At 42.1% G+C, this 16,198-nt stretch overlaps 1 protein-coding gene across 6 annotated transcripts in view; it reads right to left on the reverse strand.

The window, feature by feature from the left end:
* Positions 1-16,198, reverse strand: part of PDGFD (platelet derived growth factor D) — a 208,380-nt gene that overhangs the window by 67,701 nt on the left and 124,481 nt on the right. For 4 of the 6 annotated variants that reach the window (XM_089775666.1, XM_089775669.1, XM_089775664.1 and 1 more), the window contains exon 2: positions 6,361-6,565. In XM_089775666.1, the coding sequence (XP_089631792.1) occupies positions 6,361-6,565 (205 nt within the window). The remainder of the gene's footprint in view (positions 1-6,360; positions 6,566-16,198) is intronic. The other 2 variants (XM_089775665.1, XM_089775668.1) reach the window with 1 other exon arrangement.

Genomic DNA, 16,198 nt, shown 5'->3' on the forward strand with positions numbered 1-16,198 from the left:
CTGGTCAGCCAATAGTAATGCAGGTAGGGATTTCAAACTGGGACAAAGGAATTTTTATCTTTTCCCTCCTTTGTCTGAGTCAGAGCGATTTCTTCCAAGTAACAGGGAGATGGGAAGGCCTGTCTCTCTGCAAAAAAAAAAGTCTTCTGACAATGTGTAAGAGGGTCAAAGTTTAGCTAATCCATCAGGTTTTATTTGTTTTCCAGTTTGGGAATGTGGAAATGATGTTTGTGCTATTAAAAGTGGTTTTTCTCTCTTTTGTAACTAAGTTTTGAGCTGCATGAGCATATGAATTGGTGGCTCTTTTTCATCTAGTCACTATGCTTGCAACTATGGTTTTGTTTTGATAATAAAAGTTTATTGTCTTCTAATTAACCTGGTATTGGTTTATTTTTGTGTCCTAGTTTTACCTGTAAGGTCTGGCTGTCTGGCTGGCTAAGGAGTCAGCTACCACAGACTGCAGCTTGTTTCTCTTTTCTTTCTCAAGCTCTTTGGGGAAAAAGAGCTTGACATACCCCTGAGGTTTTAGGGAGGTGGTTTTCCAAGTGATCGCTTCCCTGATTTGCTTGGAATACTTGGGTGGTGGCAGCAGATATTCCCCAAAATCTGGGGTTTAGGATTTGGGGGGAGGGGCAGTTTTTGTACCAAAGCCTGTAGAGACCAGATTTTGAGGTGTTTTGTGGGCCCCCAATTCTGCATTTGTCGTGCCAGAGTGGGGAACAGCCATGACAGGAGGTCAACAAATATGTGGACAAGGGGAATCCAGTAGATAGAATGTACTTAGACTTCCAGAAAATCTTTGACAAGGTCCCTCACCAAAGGCTCTTAAGTAAACTAAGTTGTCATGGGATAAGAGGGAAGGTCCTCTCATGGACTGATAAATAGTTAAAAGACAGGAAACAAAGGGTAGGAATAAATGGTAAATTTTCAGAATGGAGAAAGGTAACTAGTGTTCCCCTCCTTCTCCCTCCCCCCAGCCAGGGTCTGTCCCGGGACCAATCCTATTCAATTTATTTATAAATGATCTGGAGAAAGAGATAAACAGTGAAGTGGCAAAATCTGAAGATGATATTAAACTGCTCAAAATAATTAAGACCAAAGCAGACTGTGAAGAGCTTCAAAAAGATCTCACCAAACTCAGTGACTGGGCAACAAAATGGCAAATGAAATTTAATGTTGATAAATGTAAAGTGATGCACATTGGAAAAAATAATCCCAACAATACATATAGTATGATGGGGACTAATTTAGCTACAACTACTCAAGAGAGAGATCGTGGAGTCATTGTGGATAGTTCTCTGAAAACATCCACTCAGTGAGTAGCAGCAGTCAAAAAGTAAACAATGTTAGGAATCATTAAAAAGGGATAGAGAATAAGATAGAGAACATCTGATTGCCTCTATATGAAACCATGGTATGCCCACATCTTGAATACAGTGTACAGATATGGTTGCCTCATCTCAAAAAAGATATGTTGGCATTGGAAAATGTTCAGAAAAGGGCAACAAAAATGATTTGGGGTTTGGAACGGGTCCCATATGAAGAGAGATTAAAGAGACTGGGACTTTTCAGCTTAGAAAAGAGGAGACTGAGCGGGGATATGATAGAGATCTATAAAATCATGACTGGTTGGAAAAAGTGAATAGGAAAAGTTATTTACTTGTTCCCATAACATAAGAACTCAGGGTCACCAAATAAAATTAATAGACAGCAGGTTTAAAACAAACAAAAGCAAGTTTTTCTTCACACAGCGCACAGTCGGCCTGTGGAACTCCCTGCCAAAGGAGGTTGTGAAGACCAGAACTTTAACAGGGTTCAAGAAAGAACTAGATAAATTGATAGAGGTTGATCCATCAATGGTTATTAGTACAGATCGGTATGAATGGTGTCCTTGGCCTTTGTCAGAGGATAAGAATGGGTGACGGAAGAGGGAATGCTAGTAGATTCCCTGTTCTGTTCACTTCCTCTGGGGCATCTGGCATTGGCCACTGTTGGAAGACGGGATACTGGGCTAGGTGGACCTTTGGAATGGCCATTTTTATATTGTGATGGTTGTGGTATGAGTAGGGTTTTTTTTTTACTGTCAGAGTGCAAGTGAACAATATTCCCTAACATGCTGCAGTGAGGATGCTTTTTCAGACATTTATCCTTGCAACAAAATAACCTTACCATTTTTATGTAGCTGGTTAACAGACTGTACATTTGACACAATTTTATTTAAGGAACAGAACTTTTTAATTTTCAGCAGACAAAAACTAGATCAAGATGGTAATTTACAGCAGTGAGACATTTTTGTACAGTGACGTTAATGGGTACACTGAATTTAGGTTATATATGCAACAATAACTCTAGTTAAGTATCAGTCCTGCAGCAATTGAAACCATGGCTTACATTGCTTGAGCTAAATCTGTCCATTGACTCATAAACCACTATACATAGTTTAGCCACTAGAAGGGAACAAAGAGCAACACTGTGTTAACATAGGTCAATGGTTCTCAAACTGTGCAGCAGGACCCCAAAGTGGGTTGGGACCCCATTGTAATGGATCACCTAGGCAGGCATTAGACTTGCTAGGTCCTCAGGCTAAAGATAAAGCCTGAGCCCACGTGTCCAGGGCTGAAGCTGAAGCCCAAGGGCTTTAGATCAGGATGACAGGGCTCAAGCTCCAACCCACCCATGTCCAGGGTCATGTCGTTATTTTTGTTGGCAGAAGGGGCTTGTGGTGCCGTGAAGTTTGAGAACTGCTGGCATAGGTTACACACAGTTAAAGTAGTATCAGTTTGTTCCTATAATTTTGTCAGTAGCTTGTATAGTTTATTGAGTTTTTCGCAGTTTTGCTTTAGATGACCAAGAGGGCAGCCATCAAAACCATGAGCCAATGCTTACTGACAACAGTGAGAGTCATTCAATTGATTTCAATATGCTTGGGGTCAGGCCCCAAGTGTTCCATTCAGCCTTGGCAGAAAGCTGGAGACAAGGCAGACAGAGAGGTTTAGTACAGAGAGCTGAAACAATGTTTATGAGCAAAGGCTGAAGAAACTGAGTATGTTTAGTTTGGAAAAGAAGATATTAAGGAGGGAAGATACAATAATAGTCTTCAGATACTTGAAAGACTGCCATAAACAAAAGGGAGAAAATGTGCTCTCTCTTGCCACAGAGGACATGGCAAGAGGCAATGGGTTCAAACTATAGTATAGTGGATTTAGATTAAATCTCGGGAAAAACTTCCTAACTGTAAAGCATAGGGCAATGGAACAAACTGCCTAGGGAGGTTGTGTGAGCTCCTTCACTGGAGGATTTAAAAAAAGGAGTCTGAATAGCCACCTGTCTTGGCTGGTTTAGACCTAACAAATCCTGCACCTTCCCAGGGAGTTAGATTAGATGACTTTTGCAATCCCATCTACTCCTGTGAATCTATGATGATGAACAGAGAGAGGAGTCATCCTCACCCAACAGTTAAGCACTAAATCTCTGGAATCTCTATTCAGGAAAGAATTTTATTCTGAAAACATGATAACAGTTATTAATTGATTATCATGTGGGCTATTAGATAATTAATTGATTATCAAAGGGATTCAATATTCTCAGAGGCCAGTCATTGAGAAAGTTCTCTCCCAGCTGCGGGGGGATGGCTGGGAGAGGAGGCGGTCAGAAAAGCTCCATAAATGCCAGACTTGGTTTGCTCAGCCTCCAAGATTCCTTCCTAGAAAAATAAAAATAAGGTGCAGATACAGAGTTGTCAGCATTACAGCATTTAAATTCACAGGCCTCAAATTACACGGCATAGGAAATAAGGAATCTACAGTAACTGCATCACTAAATGTGTCTAAACTCTGCAACAATTACATTTTTCATACTTAAACTGCACATAAATGTAAAAGTTTTGCACCCATTCTCAATGGTCTAATCCTTACTTTTGCTCAGGAAAATCTCAGAGGCCTTCTACAGCCTATGACTGGCTTGCTTTGTGTCCTTTTAGTTTCACCTTATAATTCCAAAATCCCTATACCAGCCCACCCCTGCAGACTAGCTGTAGTTGCTGGCTGTTTAAAATTCACCATGCCTAATGTACTATCCAAGCCAATGAAAGCCCAGGTCTGGCTGGGGCTAAAGTCACTGCTGCCATAAAATGGTGCAAATCCACTGACTTCTAAAGAATTATACCTGCTAAGAGAAGTGGCATTCACCCTAAGAACACAGAAATATACAGGAAAGGAGAATTTTCATCTGTTTATGCATTCAAAGCTCCACAGTGAGAGGATAATTTAAGTTCTCTTCAGAACCCCTCCTCACAGAGGGGAAATGCTTAGGGAAACCTTGAGAGCACTAATAACATGGGCAGAAACTACTGTATATTTTTAGATTTTCCCTCCTTTCTCAAACAGTGAATTAAAATGTCCACCTTTTCAACTCCCACCCCCAAATAAGTTTCAGACCATTTAAATTTTACAGTAATTTAAAATGAGTAAAATCAATTAAAAATTGAAAGTAAACAGTCAGGAAATTCTTGCGCAAAGGAGTACGGTCCAAAGCAGGAGAGAGGAGGCTAAAGAGCAAAGGTCCCAATTTAGCTGTCAGTTCATAAGTATGTGTTTAATTTTAGATGCATTCTTTATTGAAAGAATATGTTTGGATGTGCTTTTGCTGAAGTAGACCAGAGAAAGTATATGAAAGTAAACTATAGGATAAAAAAACCTGATTAAAAAAACCTCTAAAAGTTTCTCCAAACAGGTAAAGTAACATCATATGTTACTTACCATAACAAGCTTGAAAGTAATTCTAAGTAATCCCCTGGGAACTTCCTCATTCTAGTTTTAATATCATGTAAATAAAAGCCTTACGACAACTCAAGGCAAGGTTGTATTTCTATAAAAATGGGATATTTTCCCAACGTGTATATACACTACAGATTCTGGAAGGTCTTTGTTTCTCTGCTTCATAAATCTGTAGCTTTTGAAAGCAGACAGATTGTCCAAAGCCATGGTCAAAATCCAGTATGTAGATAATGACCTGACTTTCCCTCACCGTGTCATCACCCTTAATGTCCTTTTACAAGAGAACGCTTCATCCTTTTCCACAGTCAGTTAGATCAATATTTTAAGGTTCAAATCATTTAAGGTTAGCCATAGTTTATTCTCTATGTAAAATGTGAACAGGCATTAGTTTCTGCATTCCAGAACAGTCTTTGGTCCTAGAAGGTAACTATAACTTTTACACTGTGATTGTTCTCACAGCAACAGTGACAAAGCTGTGTGAAAGTTGCCAAGATAATAAACATGCAGAGAAGGATGGCCAGTTCATGGCTGCATTCTTTTGTAATTAACTGGAAAACAAACAGACTAAAATGGTGCTCTCAGTTCACTGGCAATGCAGAACACTGAAAAATAAGAATAAACCCACAGTGACTCGCCAAACCCTCTAAATGCAAATTAAGTGAAGATGCTAAGAGAAGACATGAAAAAGGGTGGGAATAGAGAGAAAATAACACAGTGTTTCTGGATAGGGGCTGCAATAAGTAATAACAGTCAGTGTGTTGGATGCTGATGTGCCAATATTGCCACCCAGCAATTTGTCCTCAGAAGATGTGTCTTGGAAAGTGCATGGGAAAGCTTTGGGCTTTCCCCCCCACATTAAATATACCACTGAATAACAAAAACATGAACAACAGAAACTTTCTTATAAGTTTATTTTATTAATTAAGGGCCAAATTCAAGTGTATATTCTGGTGAGAAAAAACTATAAACCTGGCTTATCTGTCAAGTAATTTGACTTTATAGCTGCGATGCATCATCAGAGTGGTGTACAGCAGCCAGAGCATACTGCTGACTCTGCAGCTATATACAGTATCAGCTAGAACAAATTATACCTAGATGCAAACAATAATTGAAGGGAGCTAACAGCCAGTCAGTCAATCTGGCCATACTATTCCAAGAGCACTACACACTGGTCCCCTATCCCAGCTCTTCCCAGTCTACCCCTTCCTCTCAGAGAATGCCTCATGGTCTAAACTGACATATTGAAAAAGATGTGTTTCACACAGTTGAAAAAAGGAAACATCCTCTGTCTTTAAATACAGAGGGCAAATCCCTATTCTTTTAGCATTTCCAAAGGGAGCCAGCCATGCATAAGACTGAAGTGTTCTGCATTTAAAATATCATGCTAAGACTTTAATCTTCAGAAAACAGTAACCCTGATACAGATAAATTTATTCAGAGAGTCTAGTTGGTAGTGTTGGTAGCCACACATCTCTTTAATCTGAAACAAAATCCCTCATGAACCCCTCCAAAGCACCATGCAAGACTTTCGGTCAGCTGATTTTTAGAATGACATGATTAGCTCTCTGGGTAGCTTTTCTCTCACCTGCAAATATCATTTTCTGGCTCCTCCAGACCAAACTGATTATCGAAGGCCAGCTGTATCCTTGTATTCTCTGTTGAGAGCAGCCTCCATGTCAGTAACAGGTTCCTGGGGTAGCTACTCGGGAAGCGGGGACTATGGATGCAGCCATTTCCTCCGACACTGATGACTTCTTCTTTTCGGTACAAGTCTGTGAGGTGATTGCTCTCTGTTAGTAATCACAACTTGTAGAAATTAGTATGATGTTCCAGATAGAGGAAGGCAAAAAAAAAAACACCAACAGTTTAACAATACAATGAACATTACTTACATAGAAAGTTTTTAAGGAGCAGGGTTAAGTGGCAGCTGTTGTTCAAACAGGGAAGCACAATAATTTTTCCCATTAATTTCAAGAACAGTCCCTTTTCTGACTCAGAACAAAAATAGTAATATCCATCCACATATTGCAGAAATAAAAGGCAGAAATAAAACCTGACTCCCAAATTTTGGAGTACTATTTGAACGAGAAAGGGTGTAGATGCCCTTTGAAAGTCAGAAGCAATAATAAGGCCATGAACATGCTTGCACATGCCCCATTTCAAACATTGCTACATCAATGCACTACTGAAACTTTCAGTGTGCACCAGCGGGGTCCACATGAACAGTTAGCATATGGTACAATGGTACGCAGCAGAATGGCCTGATCTAGTGCACACTAATGTACCATGTAGACAAGCTCCAAGTACAAAACAGAAGAAATCTATGGTATGAAAACAATTCTCTAAAACGGTTATAAATGGCAAATCCTTCCCCACCCCACAAATGTTGGTGTGCTGTAGCACAGTGTGGATGGTCAATGACACAAAGGCCACATTCGAATTAAGAACTCCACGATTTAACAAATTTGCACTAGCGTATCCTCACTATAGGGAAGCATTGAAATTAGTCTGAAGCAGGCTCTGATAATGTGGATGAGCTACCTCGGACTCAGAGCCTCAGGAAGCACTCTGGGGAGCTGTGGGAGACCTTCCGAAGGCCAGTAAATTCGAATTAGCGGCACCGCAGCAGCCACATTAATATTATTTTGAAACTACTATTTCAGAATTAGCTTTATTCCTTGTGAAAAACAGAAGTAGAGAGTTTGAATTCCGTAGCCCATTATTTCAGGCTTGGTTGTATGGATGCACCGCTTATAAATTGGGGGGGGGGGCGTATTTTGGAATAAGGTCCTGGTGTAGACCAAGCCAAAGAGATTATCTGCAATAAGAAGTGAGAAGAAAAACATTCTATGCACCACCAGACATTGTCTATATATCAGCAATCAAAGTTGTTCCCCCTTCCTTCTTTTAAATAAAAACTTCATATTTGAAAATATGTCTGAGCTCTTAGGATAAGGGGGAATTTTGTAGGATTCCCAAGAAAAACAGGAATGAAAAGAAATGGTACAAACTTCATGGTAATAAAATCTTTTATTTTTCCTCAGGTTGCTTTTCACTGGCTCATGACTGTAAATACCATGCTGTACACAGTGAATGGAGGAATTTTAATAGTTTATCACCTACTCCACTGACAAGCAAATAACTATAGCTGCAAAACAATCTGAAACTTATAAAAGCTTGGGTTGCTGGTAATAACTATTATAAAAATGCTTTTCTCAATCAATCTTCAAGATGAACTGTTCTCGACCCACCTCGCCCAACACACACTTTCCAAGTAAATAAGGGCTTGAACCTGCACGGCACTGAGCACACTGAAATGTTGCGCATTCTTAACTCTCAATGGAGTCAGTAGAATTTAGGCTGTTCAGTACTCCCAAATACTGCTTAGCACATTGCAGGTCAAGAGTACTAAACCACCAGTAAAAAGGATAAAGTTAACTGGTTCATGGAAAACATTCATCTCAAAAAAATTAAAGTCAAAATTCTGCAGTTCTGATTTATGCAGAACTTCTATTGAAATCTACAGGTGTTTATCTAGATTAAAGATGGCAGAATTCATTCTACTTTGGGGTGTATTCACACTTCTTTCTAACTCAGCAAAGCCCTGACTATAATGAAAAAGTGTAACTTGCTTGTTAACAGATCACATTTAATTGCTGACCCAGCATTGTCCATGCTCCACATTGAAAAGTTGATTTGTCTAGTCAATCTTTACACAGATGTACACTACAGCACTCACTTGGTGTAATTAGAGTGTCAGACACAATATATTTTAATTGGGATTCACAGTACATTGAAAACAACTATCCTTTACTTTAATTAGTTCACCTTTTCCCCCAACAGAGAAAGATATGTTACTAATATTTATCCATTCCATAGGAGATAGCCTTGCTTGCATTCTTTTTAATCTGAATCCTAGAATGTTCTGCCTGCAAATCATCCACACTTGAATAAGTCAGCACTGACATACAATGTCTGATAGAACTCTGCAATATCGAGATCAGACTTCTGAATCACATGTGCATGTGCAAAGCAGGAATAAATCAGCTTTATTAACAAAGTATAGAAAGCAGAAATACCAATAGTATCTAATTTCTCCATTGAGGCAAATGTGGGAATTGTAACTGATTATACAAAAGGAAGTGTTAGAACAGCAGAGGGCCGGGGAAGCAAAGAGAAATTCTGATTACAATGAAATGGGGAGATAAAAAATGTTATAATATTAAGATCATTCTCTTTCCCATGCAAGAAATTTCACTTGGTTATAAACGTTGCATCTACTACTCTTCACTAGGGACCCACTCAAAACTACCTCCTGAAGTTTGAACTGAACCTTTCTTGGGCTTTGTAATAGTTGAAATAACACTTCTGACACCTTTCCCCATACACTATGTTACAATTTCATGTGCTACCTTGCTTAATGAGTGAAGTAAAGACTGGATGTTTCTAATCTCTCATAGGATTTTTACATTCTGTTGAAGAATTAAGTGGATTTAGAGAAGTTCCGAAAACCTCTAGTAGTTATACAATCCAAACTAATCCTTTGGAGTTTTGACACTGGTGATGGGTAATAAGGAAACTTCTGGAGCAACGTGTGCCTATTACTCACATTACTGTCTTGCAGCTTAAGTACCATCCAACACATAAAACTAAATGGATGCAGTCTTTAGACTTGGACCATCCAGAAAGAGCAGGACACCAGTGGTAAGCGAATGGCAGAAAGAAAAATCAGTCTAGGATAGAAGAGTGCAGGTAAAACAAAATCTATTATTTCAAAATGTAAAACAAAATAAAGTGGATTTTTATTTAAATTGGAGTTTTTATTTTGTTATTTAAATTATAAAAAGTTTTTTAAGAAACCTGACTCAAATGAAATCTGATTTTAATACAAAATATGTTAAGGCCCAAAATTATAATCTCTTAAAATTTTTAAATAAAAAAAATGAATATGCTGAATGCATAACTGAATCTCTGTCTAAAACTTTGGATAAAGGCTGGGTTTTTGTTATAAAAAAAAAGAATCATGGGAAAAACACCTAACTTTTGAAGTCAAGTTTTATAAATATGGCACAATGAGTGATGTACTGTATCGAGGACTTGATTCTGTGGGGAACCCAGGAGACTGTGCTACTGGGTGCAAGATATAGGCAAAATCATCACAAGGGTTGGGCTTCACTTCTGACTCCAAGAGATACCATCATGTATCTCACTAGAATTATGAGATCACCTGGGTGGTCTCATACTCCTATGATGGGGAGAACCAACCCCGCACTAGCCAAGTGGAGAATAAACTGACCTGCTGGGCTGAGAAGGCCCTTCCCCCGCAGCCTTGCTGGGCATGCTCCGACAGTGGTCCTGTTATAATGGCCAGGGAAACAGCTCAGTTGGGGTTTGCTCTCCTTCTGGAGGGGAAGAAGCTCCTACCAGAGCACGGGAGCAGCTGCCGCCGCCGCTGCTGCCATCTCCGCCGCCGCCGCCACCGCTGCTGCTGCATGAGCCAAAGCTGCAGACCCAGCCAGCGCTGCAGCTGCAGCCACCACGCCGGTTTCTGCTGGCATGGCAGCCACAGCCTATAGCCACAGATACTGCCACTGCAGCAGCAGCCACCACCAACACGCCAGCTGCCACACCAGTCACCACTGCCGTGACAACCGCTTCTGCAGTGGGGTCTTCATACACAGGTGGGGCCTACGCCAGCCAGGGGAGTGGGGCAGGAAGCATCCCAGGGCGGGGAGCAGGAGGTAACCCAGCGGGCTTGGCGTGTTTCAGGGGGAACTCCCCGCCGAGCCAGTGGTAGGGACCACCCATCATGGATAGTGCCTGGGCTCGAGCCCAGCAGAAAGGGAGGGCCTGGGTCCCCTATACTCCCTCTTTACTAGCTCCCATACTAGACGTTGAGAGACTAGGCCCCCCGGCCTGATTGTGAGGGTATGTCTACACTACCACCCTAGTTCGAACTAGGGTGGTAATCTAGGCAACCAGAGTTGCAAATGAAGCCCGGGATTTGAATTTCCCTGGCTTCATTTGCATATTGCCGGGCACCGCAATTTTTAAATGTCCGCTAGTGCGGACTCCGTGCCCCGCGGTTACACGCGACACGGACTAGGTAGTTCGGATTAGGCTTCCTATTCCGAACTACCATTACTCCTCATTCCACGAGGAGTAACGGTAGTTTGGAATAGGAAGCCTAATCCGAACTACCTAGTCCATGCCGCGTGTAGCCGCGGGGCACGGAGTCCGCACTAGCGGACATTTAAAAATGGCGGCGCCTGGCAATATGCAAATGAAGCCCGGGAAATTCAAATCCCGGGCTTCATTTGCGACTCCGGTTGCCTACATTACCACCCTAGTTCGAACTAGGGTGGTAGTGTAGACATACCCTGAGAGACTAGGCAGCTGGGCCTGACGGGGAGAGATCCCCTTTGGGAGGATCATGAGGCTAGGCACCCCACCACATACAGCATACCCTACTCGAGCAGTAACTGGCTCATTTCTCAAATTATGAATATTTACAATTCTATACGTCATGGAAGTTTACTCCCCAGCTAAGGGGAAAACACTGATCTGCCCAGTAACTATCAACCCTTATTTCTGGATGGTTCTGTACACTCCAAGTAAAGCAGAGCTTTCGAAAGTGAAAGTAATTAAGACGTGACTTTTTCGGCGAGCCACCCCCTTACTCGAAAAGCTGCTCTTCTTTAAAAAAGGAGGTTTACTCGCTTTTTGACAAAGGGGGGGAAGCTTACGTGGGGGGGGGGGGGGAAGTTCCGAGGCTTTTCAACCATTTGGCATAGTCTAGATACGCCCAGGGATACAAACAGAAATCCCTTAATTTCTCAACTATCTTCCTCTGGCTCTAAACAAATAAAATACTGAAGTGTAAAGGCCACTGTGGTTACATGAGAAGAAGACTTTTGTGTTTTTTCTGGAGGAGTTGGGCTTGGGATAGTTAAAAAAATGAGGAAAAAGAAAAAGGAGCAAAATGAAGAGAAGGAGCAAAACTGGTATCAAAGCAGGACACTGCGAGAAGAATGAATAACATACTTCAGAAAGCAGGCTCTAGTGCTGATTTCAACATATGGTAATTGGAGGAGGAAAAATGCTATGGCTCTAGGTTGCAAAAAAAAAAAAACTATTTGAGAACATTTTCAAACAATTCCTGTCCCCTGGATAAAAAAAGGAACATATGCTAAATGTAAACAATGCAGAGAGGCAAAGTCTGGTTATCAGAATAAAACATTATGAAAAACAATCATCAGAAGGCAAAGACTCTGAATTTGGTATCAATATGTCTGGACAATCTGGATCAACCTGGTAAGCAAAAACAACAAAGAGTGTATGGCACGTCACAAAAGCTTATGCACAAATACACTTTTTAAGTGACTCCTCATTGTTTCTGCTGAAACAGACCAACATGGCTACCCACCTGAAACTGGTTCATAAATTTATTTTTTGCACCATTCTTATGGACTGCCTATCATGTCTTACTCTGCTAGTAAACCATAACTTTATTGCCATAAATGTGTGTTTTTTGGTGGATAATTCACCTATGAATTTCAACATTTTTGTGTTAAAAATATAACTGAAATGTTAGGTAGCTGGGGACATAGTTATCCTTTTTTTTTTAGTGTTACTGAACTTCTGAAATAATTTAGTATTCTCCATTTAATCAAATATCCTTGCTGAAGATTTCCTGTTTAAAATTAAAGTTTTACTAGGCAATTAGAAACGTTTATATTTTAAAACATTTTTCACTATGTTTAATATTTTACAAGAGATTAAGATTAGGGATGCTAATGTGTGTTACATTACTATGCAGAGGACAAGATCAATTGAATTAGGGTGGATGTGGCCCATTCCCAACAGTTGATGCGAAGGTGTGACTAGGAATGCAAAAAGGGTTAAACAATACTAACTGTGTAACCAATTACAATTTAATTGTTTACATGATTAAACACTGGCATTTCTTTAACTGCCAGCTTCCCTGTATGCCCCGGTCCACCCCGTGGACTGCCAGCACCTTTTGGCTGTTGGCTCTGTGAGAATTTAACCCATAACAGGAACTAATAAGCATCAGCTTATTGGTTAACTGGTTAAACTCTTAGGCTACGTCTACACTGGCCCCTTCTTCGGAAGGGGCATGCTAATTTTGAACTTGGGAATAGGGAAATCCGCGGGGGATTTAAATATCCCCCGTGGGATTTAAATAAACATGGCCGCCACTTTTTTTCCGGCTTGGGGAAAAGCCGGAAAAAAGCGTCTAGACTGGCGTGATCCGCCGGAATAAAGCCCTTTTCTGGAGGATCTCTTATTCCTACTTTGAAGTAGGATCTCGAAATAAGGATCTCTAATTCGAATTACCGGTTCCACGAGGAGCAACGGTAGTTTGAATTAGAGATCCTAATTCGAACTACCTACTCCGTGCTGCGTGTAGCCGTGGGCACGGAGTTCAGACTAAGGGGAATTTAAAAATGGCCGCGCTCAGGAAGATGCAAATGAAGCCCTGGATATTTAAATCCCGGGCTTCATTTAAACTTCGAATGCCTACATTAGCCACCCTAGTTCGAACTAGGGTGGCAGTGTAGACATACCCTTACTTTCCTAGGTGTGACTACCAACACAGGGAGAGGACCACATTCCTTGTTAGAAATGGCCACATACACCCTGATTGAATTGACTATGTTAGCATATACAGGCAGTCCCCGGGTTATGTACAAGATAGGGACTATAGGTTTGTTCTTAAGTTGAATTTGTACGTAACTCGGAACTGGCTCCAGATTCAGCTGCTGCTGCTGAAACTGACCAGGGGCTGACTATAGGAAGCCCGAGGCAGAGTTGCTCTGCCCCCAGCTTCCTGGAATCAGCCACTGATCAGTTTCAACAGCGGCTGAATCTAGAGCCTGGGACAGAACAGCTGGGGCGCTGCCGAGTAGGTCCCCCCAGGACCAACCCGGCAGCACCCCAGCTGCTCTACCCCTGCGTCCTTCCCCCCCCCCCCCCCAGCAGACCAGGGAGACCCGGAGCAAAGCCGCAGAGGCGGCGGGGTCCCGCGCCTCTGTGGCTCTGCTCCTGTCTCCCTGCTGTGCTGGGGGAGTCCCCCCCCAGCACAGCAGGGAGACCTGAGCAAAGCCGCACAGGCGGCAGGACCCCGCTGCCCGTGCGGCTTTGCTCCTTTGCCCCGGAGCAAAGCCGCACAGGCGGCAGGGTCCCCCTCCTCTGCAGCTTTGCGTCCCCCGCTTCCTCACAGTAGGGAGACAGGAGCAAAGCCGCAGAGGCGGGGGACCCCGCCGCCTCTGCGGCTTTGCTCCAGGACAAAGGAGCAAAGCCGCACGGGCACCAGGGTCCGCCGCCTGTGTGGCTTTGCTCGGGTCTCCCTGCTGTGCCGGGGAGTCCTCCCCAGCACACTAGGGAGACCCGGAGCAGCTTTTCTCGCCCCGGAGGACGCGGTGGCGAGACCGCTGCGCTCTGGGCGGTCCCACTGCCCGCGAGCTCCGGGGCGAGAAAAGCCCCATTCGTAAGTGCGGATCTGACGTAAGTCGGATCCGCGTAAGTCAGGGACTGCCTGTACTATATAAGCAGTGAGATTTGGAAACAAAGATCTTCATTTATTTGTATTTGAAGATACATGCTAAAAACAGCATCAAATTACATCAAGCAATGTTCCTACCAGATAAGTGCCTTTATCCTTAATACTATCACACAAAAGTGAATTTCTTCCGGAATTATATAAATCAATTATGATTATTATTATGATTATGATTACTGAGGCTAACGCTGACAACAACTCTTTGGCATCTTCAAAACAAAGAAAATCAACCATTGTCACTAGCATTTTTTAGGTTATTTTATTTTAGAAAAAATAGTTTGGCATTCACCTGTCATGGTTTTCAAGTTACAGCAGAACCTCAGCATTATAGACACCAAAGTTATGAATGGACTGGTCAACCAAACAACTCATTTGAAACACAATTAGACAGCAGAAACAAAAACAAGTACTGTGTGAAATATAAATTACTAACAAAAATAAAGGGAAAGGCAGCATTTTTCTTCTGCATAGTAAAGTCTGAAAGCTGTATCAAGTCAATATTCAATTGTAAACTTTTGACAGAACCATGCTTTTTCAAAGTTACAAACATTACAGAGTTATAAACAATCTCCATTCCAGAGGTGTTTGTAACACTGAAGTTCTAGTGTATTCATCTTCCTTGCCCCACACTGTTCCATCTGGCAAAACACAGTATTTTGTTACCAGTTTTTAAACATATGAGATATAACATTTTTGGAGAATAGTGACTCCTCAGTTCCCTGGACTGAAATAGCCTGTTCTAAAAAGCTGAAAACACAGAATAGTAAGAACAGAAAAATGGTTTTGAATCCAGCCCACCAATCAATTCACCTGGGGCTCAGATATACCAAGCAAACTGTAATTAAGGCAACCCTTTTATTTATTATATGTAGGGCTCCCTGAAAATCAGAGAGAAGGAGGACAGATTTCATGGTCAAAACAGCATATTTCATAGTTGGTTACAGCTTGCTGGGAAGAGGTACAATACTGCAGAATCCTTTGCCTTGTTAAAAATGTATGGTTACTTTTTCATTACTATAAACAAAAAAAGGGATCATAGCCAATAACTACATTCAATTTCTGAACTCTAATGAGGAAAAGGATATCATATGCTGCTGCTGCATCTTTTTGTCTTTTAAAGGCAAAAGGCACATGCTATGAAGTACAACCCTGCTCTCAAGGGCAAAGTACTTCATTGACAGCAGAGTTGGGTTCTGTAGCTTTATGAGTAATTGTCATTGAAAGAACCAGAATCTTTTTTAATGGAATGAAAGGAACATTTGGAGGGCAGCACAGGGTGTGGAACTGGCTCCAGCACCTGGGCAGTAGCAGGGGGCTGGCAGAGGCCGTGCAGCTCCGGTCCTGGCAATGCAACTTTGGCCCCGGTGGCAGCCAGGGAGCTCCAGCCCTGGCCGCACAGCTCCATCCAAGCAACAGTGGGCCAACGGGAGCTGGATGGCTAGCCGGGTAGCAGCAGGGTGGGCTGGCCAGATAGTAGCAGGGTGGGCTGCTGTCCTAGCTAGGAGCGGGCAGCAGTTTACCACAGGCCAGGAAAGGAGGGACCTTCGCTAGTCCAGCAAATCCCCTTGTTCAAGACTCGTCAAGTCCCAAGGGTGCCAGACCAAGGAGGTCCAACCTGTACAGTCATATCTGTGACAGCGGCAGACTAGGTGCTAAGGCCCTAGGCTTAACTGGTCACTGACAAATAGATATCTGGAAACCAGTCTGATTCCCCTGTGAATTAGTGTTCTTAAATTAGGTACTGGAGTTATAGGAATGTGTTTATAACTTAGGCTTTATGAAATGCTTGTGGGATGTTGCATGTATCAATCCTATTTATAACATCTGTATCCCATGC

Source organism: Pelodiscus sinensis, chromosome 1 (genome assembly GCF_052426305.1).
Source record: "Pelodiscus sinensis isolate ZL-2025 chromosome 1, ASM5242630v1, whole genome shotgun sequence".
NCBI lineage: Eukaryota > Metazoa > Chordata > Testudines > Trionychidae > Pelodiscus > Pelodiscus sinensis.